The sequence below is a fragment of the Bison bison genome, unplaced genomic scaffold (genome assembly GCF_000754665.1).
Source record: "Bison bison bison isolate TAMUID 2011002044 unplaced genomic scaffold, Bison_UMD1.0 scf7180017864377, whole genome shotgun sequence".
NCBI classification, from domain to species: Eukaryota; Metazoa; Chordata; class Mammalia; order Artiodactyla; family Bovidae; genus Bison; species Bison bison.
This window is the reverse complement of record NW_011494949.1, coordinates 5,914,378-5,924,750: the sequence shown is the minus strand read 5'-3', so window position 1 is coordinate 5,924,750 and position 10,373 is coordinate 5,914,378. Positions and strand designations below refer to the sequence as shown.

At 49.0% G+C, this 10,373-nt stretch overlaps 1 protein-coding gene across 1 annotated transcript in view; it reads right to left on the bottom strand.

Moving 5' to 3' along the window:
* ADCY2 (adenylate cyclase 2 (brain)) overlaps positions 1-9,981 on the bottom strand; it is a 450,411-nt gene extending 440,430 nt beyond the window's left edge. Inside the window, exons 1-2 of the mRNA XM_010857150.1 lie at positions 9,976-9,981; positions 5,253-5,450 (exon numbers count right to left, since the gene is read on the bottom strand). Coding sequence (XP_010855452.1) covers positions 5,253-5,450; positions 9,976-9,981 — 204 coding nt within the window. The remainder of the gene's footprint in view (positions 1-5,252; positions 5,451-9,975) is intronic.
* Between the last annotated feature and the right edge of the window lie 392 nt (positions 9,982-10,373).

Sequence of the window (10,373 nt, the reverse complement as noted above, 5' to 3'; positions counted from 1 at the left end):
CAACCTCAGCAGAACGAGATCGGCCTTTGCCCTAGGCTCCTGGGAGTGGATCACTCAGACCCCAGAAATGCCCCGCCTAACAGGACTGTTTGTGTCCCTGGAGGCTCTGGCCAGCAGACCATCTGAGATGTGATTCAGGAAGGGGGCTCAGGGCCACACAGAGTCCGCTCTATCTGTAGAGGGGCTGAGACCCACAGCCAGCCGTGCAGGGGCACATGATGAGTCCTAGGCAAAACATGGGCACACGAGGGTCTGATGACGCTCCCAGGGAGGCGCTATTCCCCATACATGGCATGACATGCTACAGCTAGGAGGGCATGGCTGTTGTGTCTCCAGATGGACCAGACAACAGATGTTCCACACTCTGCAGTTCTCCTGCACACTCCGCTTGGCTGACACTAAACTGTGTTCTTTAAGAAACCATGCATGTGTGCTAAGTTGCTTCAGTCACATCTGACTCTTTGTGACCACATGGACTGTAGCCCACCAGGCTCCTTTGTCCATGGGATTCTCCAGTCAAGAATACTGGAGTGGGTTGCCATGCCCTCCTCCAAGGGATCTTCCCTACCCAGGGACTGAACCCAGGTCTCATAGCTCCTGCATTGGCAGGCAGGTTCTTTACCACTAGTACCACCTGGGAAATCTGTAAACATGAGTATTAACAGCTTTCAAGGGTTCTGTGGGTCCTTCTGCAAGTTATTTAACCTCACGGGGGTCTTGGGATCCCCAAACCTGCCACTGTTGTCAGCGGTGAGGGGGGCCCCGTGTGGACTGTCCCCATCGGTGCACCCCAGCCACTCCTCACAACAGCACCGGGAGTGGAAGCATCCTCTCTCAGATCAAGCCTGGAGCTCACTCCCTCGAGCGCAGTGAACCGACTGACACTTCCCGGAGGTCAGAACGTCAGCGTTCATCAAGGGGCCTGCATCTGTGATGTTGACACCAAAAGACGCCAGGGAGACAACTTTGGGTTAACCGGGCAGAATGACCGCATTTCAGGTTTCCTCCTGAATGATCAGGAGTGTTGGGAAGGAGTTCAGACTCCAGCAGAGGAATGGGGCTCAAGTGGCCTCTTCTGTTTGTTTTTTATTTTCTTGCATTTAGAATTTTACTGGAGGGTCTAATGATGTGCACATGTCAAGAAGAAATAAGACATTAACATTGGAATGAAATAAATAAAGCTTCCTATTCATAGATGGCGTGGACACAGCGAAAAATCAAAGGATGAGCACCACTTAGCTCAAGTAATTTCTCAGGTATTTGGACAACCAACAGGGTTGTCCCCAACAGGACCTACTGTCCAGCACAGGGAGCTCTGCTCACTATTATATACGAAGCTAAATGGGAAAGTACTTTGAAAAAGAATATATACACATTCGCTCTCCTCCACCGCGGGTGCCCAGCTCAACTCTTCTCTTGGGTGCCCCATCTTCTAAGTGGGCGCCTCCAGCCCCCGTTGTGTGTGTGCGTGTGCTCAGTCTCCTAGTCGTGTCCTCTGTGACCCCAAGGACTGCAGCCCACCAGGCTCCTCAGTCCATGGGATTTCCCAGACAATAACACTGGAATAGGTTGCCATTTCCTACTCCAGGGGATCTTCCCAACCCAGGGTCAAACCCACATCTTCTGAGTTGCCTGCATTGGCAGGCGGACTCTTCACCACTACCATCACCTGGGAAGCCCTTACTCAACTGTGTGTGTGTGTGTGTGTGTGTGTGTGTGTGTGTGTGTGTGTGTTAGTTGCTCAGTCATGTCCATTTCTATGCAACCCCATGGACTGTAGCCCACCAGGCTCCTCCATCCATGGGATTCTCCAGGCAAGAATACCAGAGTGGGTTGTCATGCCCTCCTCCTATACTCCAATATAAAATACAAAGTTAAAAGAATAAATTAATTAGTTCAAAGTGGACCTCTTCTGGCAAGAGGTGTGAGCAGCCGCACAGCACGAGGCAAGTGGCCCGGAACAGCTGCGCCCCTAGAGGCGTGCCCAGGCCATGGGGGAGGCCGGCCCCCCTGCATGCCCCATCGACAGGGCTGAGGCTCCACGCAGGAGCCCACCCTGCCCAGGGTCCTGGCGGCGTGAAGCCAGCAACCCTGACGTGGGTGGGATCACGGGCAGGGGCCAAGGTGAAAAATATCAGCATGAGGTTGTAAACACGAGCATCCAAGCTAAAGCCAAGAAACAGAGCCAACCAACCAACAGCTGGGAAATTGATCTCAAGCAAACGGAAGTCAAGTGAAAGTGAAAATGTCAGTCGCTTAGTTGTGTCTGACTCTTTGCGACCCCATGGGCTGTAGCCTGCCAGGTTTCCCTGTCCATGGAATTTCCCAGAAAAGAATACTGGAGTGGGTTGCCATTCTCTTCTCCAGAGGATCTTCCTGACCCCAGGATCAAACTCTGGTTTCCTACAGTAGAAGCAGATTTTTTACTGCCTGAGCCACCTTAGCAAGTAAAATGACTCTGAAATAAGGATGTTTAAGGCGCTCAAGCTCATCATTGACTCAACAGACGTGACTTTGAGCAAACTCTGGGAGTTGGTGATAGACTGGGAAGCCTGGCGTGCTGCAGTCCACAGGGTCGCAAAGAGTCAGACACAACTGAGAGACTGAAAAACAGGAACGGAGATGCTTAAAGAGGTTTCTTACAAACAGGCTGAGAGCAGCAATAAAACCCGAGCGTGTGTCGTAAAACCAGAAGATGAGTAAAAACAGAAAGAAGTGGACACACATACAAATCCAACAGCATCAGACAGGAAAGGAAAGACCCATCTACTAAGGCGAGTCCTGCGCCAGCAGCTCAGGGTGCCATGGATGGACGGCGCCTATAGGTGCAAAGACACAACAGGGAGCAGTCCGCGGGGAAGGAATTTATGTTCTCCGGGCGAGACGCTGATGAACGGCTATGTAACACGCTCTGCAGATGGCCGTAAGTGCTGAGGGAAGACCAGAGAGGGTGGGGGTTGCCTGGTGCGAGGGCAGCCAGACACCTGGGGAGGCCGCTTTGGGGAGGCCCCCAGATGAGGTTAATGAAGCAAACACGTGAGTGTCCACCGATCACGACAGGGTCTGTCATTCACGCAAAAAAAGGAAGCTCAGAGAATTCTGAACAGAAGGAGTATTTGTCCTTCCAGACAGGAAAGTGAAAGTCGCTCAATCGTGTCTGACTCTTTGGAACCCTAAGGATTGTACAGTCCATGGAATTCTCCAGGCCACAGTACTGGACTGGGTAGCCTTTCCCTTCTCCAGGGGATCTTCCCAACCCAGGGATTGAACCCAGGTTTCCTACATTGCAGGCAGATTGTTTACCAGCTGAGCTATAAGGGAAGCCCAAGAATACTGGAGTGGGTAGCCTATCCCCTCTCCAGGGGATCTTTCCAACCCAGGAATCGAACCAGGGTCTCCTCCATTGCAGGTGGAGTCCTTACCAACTGAGATATGAGGGAAGCCTCCAAACAGGAAGGCTTCTTCGAAAGCTCCGTTGTTAAAAGGTGGCTGCAGTGCTAGGAGAGACCCGGGATCCATGCCACAGACGGCAAAAGATGCTCTTAACCTGCTTCCTGCTTCTGTCCTCATGCACTGGGGTGACGGTGGAGGGACGGTGGACCACGTGGGCCACTGAGAGCAGCGGGTGAGGGTGTGCAGGGAGCAAGCGGGGAGCAGAGGCGTGGGGGCGGCGCCCAGCGCTGCAAAAGGCTTGAGTCGGGGAGCGAGGGGAGCGAGGAGACACCAGGGGAGCCTCTCCGAGCACGGAGCCTCTTTGGGGAAAGGGACAGCACTGTCTCCATCTGGGCCCCCGTCTCAGCATCCTTTACACCAGAGAGACCAACCCGAGTTCACTCTGCCCAGCCTCTTCCTTCACAGAAGGAACTGAGGGTCAAAGACGAGGATGCTTTGTCTGAGATTGCAGGACAGAACTCTCTGGAAACCCCATTCTTGGGCTCCCTGTGGGCTCTGTCCAGCTCAGGCCCTTGCCCTGGCACTCGAACCCCCTTTTTTTTTTTCTCTTTCTTTTTTTATTTTTCAAATTTTGAAAGTATGATAACACATTTACAGGAGACTTGAAAAATACAAAACAAGGGTACACATAGCTCTACTAGATATTATAATTATTTTCTAAGTAGATAAATTAAGGTTTTTCAGTATGACAGTCTCAGTATGAAACTGTCAAAAATTAATAGAAGGAAGAGACAGGAAAGTATAAGGATATAGTAGACCTGAAAAGCACCATTAACCATTTCAGCATAATTAAGATTTATACAGCGTTCGCACAACAGTAGGATACAGATTCTATTCAAGTTCCCATAGACTATAAGGACACAAAACAAGGTGCAAAAGTTGCATGGTCTAAAGGTATTGAGATCAGACAGAGTCTGTTCTCTTTTCACTGTGGAATTACGTTAGAGGGCAATACCAAAAGATAATGAAAAGTAACACACACATCGGCACTTGAATCCTTCCGTGTGTTCCACCTTGAGTCTCTCTTCTCGGCCTCCCCAGCAACTCCGGGGAGTCTCCTAAGGACTGTGGCTCCTGCGCCTCTCCCTCCCCATCTCTTGGCCCCCAGCAGCTCAGCAACAGCCCTCCTGGCATTCAGCTTCCTCTCTCCCTCGACGGCGACAGAACCCCTTGGCGTCAATTACAAGCTTGAAGCTAGTAACTAGGATACCCGCACCCGCGCCTGGAACCATCCGATCAAGCAGCCAGCAGACGAGAGCCACGTGGCCCCAGCACAAGGGGAAAAGCCTACTGGACTACAGTCTCCTAAAGACCTAGCATCCCCCAGACATGGCCCTCTTCTAAACCAAGAGCCTCCCAGGTTCAACATGAGAACGGCGGGTCTCCCTGCTGTTATGGCATCATCATGTTGACACCAAATCTGGAGATCCAGTCCCTGAGCAAACAGTTCAAGTTCAGTCTTTGCGACTTCAAGGCACAGACAGCGGTGCCCACCCCAGGGGGTTCCAGAACAATGGGAGAATCAAGGGGCTGGAGGAGAAGGAAGTACTAAGGCGCGGTGCGAGTTGCAAAGGCAGCCTCAGCCATTGGAAACAGGTGACAAGGTGAGCCTGGGCGGCCCCTGACCGCCGGCAGGTCTGATGAGTTAAAACGGGCACCAGGTGACTTCACTCTGCAGAGCCCCGTGGGCCAGCTATTTCCGAAGATGGTCTTCTCAGCCTCTGTTTACAGTCTGGGGCCAGGTGTACAGAACCTGGTATGTCACAGATCAAAACACAGAAAGCATTTCGACATCTTACCTGGTCCCAGGGAGAGACGGTGCCCCCGAAACACATGAACAAGTAGCCCATGGCCACGAGGCAGATCCATATCACCAAAGAGAAGAGGCGCAGCAGCTTCTTAAACACCGACTCCACGCACACCAGGATGAAGATCGCAAAGAAGATCGCCAGGGCAGTCGGAACTGTGATTAAAAATGCCACGTGGTCTTCAACTTCCTAAGGAGAGGGAAAAAAACATCGCAAAGGGACAATTTAGAAAGCCTGTGGTACCCATGACTTGTTATTAATATTGAAATATTGTCAATATCAGTCAAGGTTTAAACAGATCAGGTTTTAAAAGGGACTTCAGAAGTAGAAAAATTTGAACTTTCAAAAATTTAAGTTTATTATTAAATAACCATGTTTTTCTACATAAATAACCCAATACTGGGCTTCTCAGGTGGTGAAGTGGAAGAGAATCCTCCTGCCAATGCAAGAGAAGTGGGTTCAATGCCTGGGTTGGGAAGATCCCTTGGAGGATGAAATGGCAACCCACTCCAGTATTCTTGCCTGGGAAATCCCATGGACAGAGGAGCCTGGCGGGCTGTAGTTCATGGGATTGCAGAGTTAGACACACAATCCAGGACTGGATATTTACACAAAACAGCCATGCCATCGAATGCAAATTTTCCCTGGTAAATGAAGAAATGGATTTCATTCAAAAGTAAATGTGAGAACACAGAATGTAAGGATAAAATAAGGCAAACAACTTCAGACAGTCAGGTATGCTCTAATCATAGGAAATTAAGGCCTGCAAATGATTTTGAAATGGTTTATTAAAAAAAAAACCTAAATACTATCTTGGATTCTAAAGCTAGAAGCTTTTCTTTTAATGCATTGCAATTAATGTTTTAACAAGATCAAGGTTAATAGAAAAGGGTCAGAAAGTACTAAAAATAGAAGATGAGAGAGTGGGAAATATTTAGAAGACTGTGCCATTTAGCTAGCTTCCTTTTCCGCCTTTCTTGGGCTCTAGCAGCAAAAGGAAAATGGACATTATTAGCCTGTTACTAATGCATTTTTTAAAACTCCACATTTGCACACTAATAGGCATTTTCTATTCATCTCTATCTAGCCACATAACCCTTCAAACGCACACTATTACAATTCCACACAATACAATAGACCTTGCATTTCCTCTGATTATCCAAACCTGGATTTAGGCTTTAGCTTCTCCAAATATTCTGCTGGAAACTTGCTCTGAACAGCACACGCCATGGGATGGAACACAGTGTAAAAGCTTTAATCTTCAGCTAATACATTTAGTTGATGAAATACTCAAAGGAGTTTCAAGCAAAACAATCCATATAGCCAGGGCCCTAAGAACTTTCACTGAAGTTTCGGAATATTAACACTTACAGTAGAGGGCTTCCCTGGTGGCTCAATGGTCAAGAATCTGCCCGCCCATGTAGGAGACATCTGATTTGGGAAGATCCCACATGCCACGGAGCAATGAAGCCCGAGCACCACCACTACTGAGGCTGCGCTCTAGAGCCTGGGAGCTGCAACTGCTGCAGCCCACGGGCCCCAGAGCCCACGCTCCACAAGGAGAGAAGCCACCGCAATGAGAAGCCCAAGCACTGCAACCAGAGAGTGGCCCCCGCTCACTGCAACTAGAGAAAAAGCCCATGTAGCAACCAAGACTCAGTTCTGCCAAAAATAAGAAAAAAAAAAAAAACCTCAAAACTTACAGTACAACCTGGGACATATGGGGTAGGTCTTTCAAATACCAGAGTCTGGGGAAGCCCGCACCTTTTCTGGTGGGTACAGAGTTCACTCTGGGCCACGAGCATCTCTAACTTCACCCTGGAGATGCCCCACCACCTCCTTCAGATATCAGCCCATTGACCACAGGGAGTAGGGCAGGAAGGCGGATGAGGCACACCAGGTGGCAGGCCCAGGCTGACACTCAGGAGAGCAGGGGGGCCTGGACCACCTTCAGCGCCTTCTCTTCCCTTTCCTCTCTCACAGTTATGTATGTCGAGTAACAACTGGGAAAAAGGCAAGAGCAACAATAATCACAGCAAGTACTCACGTCAGTTGCTACTGAGTTGCTAAACTGTGTCTGACTATGACCCTATACACTGCAGCACACCAAGCTTCCCTGTCCTTCACCATCTCCTTTGCTAAAATTTATGTTCTTTGAGTCGATGATGCCATCCCACCATCTCATCCTCTATCGCTCCCTTCTCCTCCTGCCCTCAATCTTTCCCAGCATCAGGGTCTTTTCCAATGAGTCGGTTCTTCGCATCAAATGGCCAAAGTATTGGAGCTTCAGCCTCAGTCTTTCCAATGAATATTCAGGGTTGATTGCCTTTAGGATGGACTGATTTGATTTCCTTGCAGTCCAAGGGACTCTCAAGAGTCCTCTCCAGCACTACAGTTCGGAAGCATCAACTCTAACATGGATGTTTTTCTGCTAAGCACTCAGGTACATTAAGGTCTTTTATTCTTACACCAGCCGTATGAGTGTAGGCACGGTGGCCTGCACAGGTGAGAAAATGCAGGCCTCTGAATGGGAAGGAGGCACCAGGGTCATGGGGCTGACGGAGAGAACGGGGCTTCACCCAGGGAGTGGTCTGTGTTGCCATCACAGCAGAGCCCCGTGCCCTGTGTGCATAAACGATGCACGAGCCCAGGTGTAGCCAGTTCCCCAGTGGCCAAAAGAATGTTTCCAGAACAGCCAGAAGACAGAAGGGCCCAATGGGATGTTCTCACAACCTCCCTCCCCTACTATTTCTGTCCACGATTAAGTGCCTTCTTGTACTCTGACCTTTAGACACAGGTTCCAATCACTGCAAAAGGTTGTCCGGGATCCACCCGCAGCACAGTGCTCCCCAGTACCCAGGCACCACGGACCAGGGCACACAAGGACACAGTAGCCTGTTTTCTGAGGACGTCTCATTCAAGGTCATGGCTGCTGCGCACACAGAGCCATGAAAACGTGATTTTACTTTAAACTTCCCCAAATGAAGTTAACTGAGCTGCGAACAGAAAGCCAACCAGTAGAGAAGCAGGACAGCTGCCTTCCTGGTGTGGCTTTTCCATCATTTCATTAACCCCGAAGGAAAGCAACAACTGTTGACTGTATTGGCTTCGGTTATCCAGAAAGGATGAAAGTGGTGTGAAAACCTGCATGACTGTCAAGTGAAAAGTGTGAGTCACTCAGTCATGTCTGAGTCTTTGTGATCCCACAGACTATAGCCTGCCAGGCTCCTCTGTCCCAGGAAATCTCCAGGCAAGAATACCGGAATGGGTTGCCATTTCCTTCTCCAGGGGATCTTCCCGACCCAGGGATTGAACTCAGGTCTCCTGCATTGCAGGTGGATTCTTTACCGTCTGAGAGAGCAGGGAAGCCCATCGAGTGAAAATCAGTAGCTAAAGGAACAGAGAAGCTGTGACCTGTGTCCTTATGGGAAGAGGAGGATGAAGTACACAGCCCATAGGTGCTTTCCCTGCATTTCTCTGCTCAAAGATCCAACTGTGAACAAGGGAAAGACTCAGTGCCTTGGTGAGCCAGGAACATTATATAATAAGACTTGATACGGGTTTGGGGTTTAAATATTGGCATCTCTCTCTTTTTTGTTTCTTACCATCAGGGTCTTGATCCCAGACAGCCCAGTAGTCTGGGCCGTGTGGCCGCCTCTCCACTAGACACAGTGGACATTGGTCCCCTAATATTTTTAGGGCCCCACAGAAATGCTTTATTTCTTTCAAAATCAGAACAACAAAAGACCCAAGCTTCTAGTCTCAAAAGATACATACACCTCCGTGCTCACCCAGCGTCAACTAGGACTGTGAATGTACGTTTAGGGAAGAAGGGCAGACAAAGGCCTCTCCATCCTAAAAGGACCCGAGGGCGTCGTGTCCCTGCTCACCGGATGCATGGCATTGCCTGGCCCACCCCACCCCCCGGAGAAGGCCTCCCCCAAGCTTTGAAGTCCTGTCCCCAACCCGGGCAGGGAGGCCCGTTCCCAGATGGCCCGTGGCTTCACACAGTCAGTCTCTGCTCACAAGGCCAGTGGTCCCTGATCACTGCAAAACCTGAGCCCTTTGAAGAATCCCGGCTCTTCCAGAAAGAGAACAGCCGTCAATTTATCCTGCGTTGCCTTTTGAACCTTAATTCCAAACAAGTCTTAATATGGACTGCTCCACTAAACAGAATCTTTTGTAAAGAGGGGTCAAGGGAAAAAAAAACAGTAGCGTATTCATTAAAAATGTAGAAGCTTATAAACCACATTCTTTCCTAGCCCTGCATTTGGATCATGCGTTTTTCTTAAGGCAAATAAGTAAATGAAATAGCGGAACGCCCTCAGACCTTGAATTACACGCCCTCTCCCCCCTTATTCCAGCCCCAGTGGACAGGAAGAAGAACGAAGCCGCAGCAGCTCACCCGTGGCTACTCTTAGGAAATAGCTGAGTTTTCAAAATCCAGAGTATAAAACAAATAAGAGCAGCTGAAAATAAAGTGAACGAAAACAGTGAAAACACTGTCGATCTAAATTAAATATGTTTATGTAGCCCAACCCTTCCTCCCTTCGTGGAAATAAAAAAATGTACCACAGTACACAAACTAAATAAAATGTACAGAAATGCCTTTAAGATATGGCTTTAAAAAGATTTTTTAAAAGTCACCATACAATGCAAACTAAATGTGTTAACACATCTTTAAAAGGAAGACCGCAAGCGTCCCATTACCTACCGTCATGATAATGGGCTCCCATCACTCTCCAGGAACGTTTCATCCTTCTCTGTTCAATGCATTTAATTTGGGAAGGAGTCAAACTGCCAGGCCGATTAAACACCCATTGCTTCTATTTATCGTATAACAACAGCCTCGTTTCTTGGAGGCTTTTCCATGGAGCAACAGATTATGTATATTTTCAATATTTTCCACATGTATTTTTCATTCTTTGTGTTAAACAGTACTGTTTTCCTTTTAGATGGCAAAGGACACTCTAATGTAAAACACGTTGTTGTTGCTGTTCAGTCGCTCAGTCGTGTCAGACTCTTTGCAGCCCCGTGGACTGCAGCCCCTCAGGCGCCCCCCGCTCTGAATCTGTCCTCCTCCCTCCTGCACACCATCTCTCCACTCTCTCT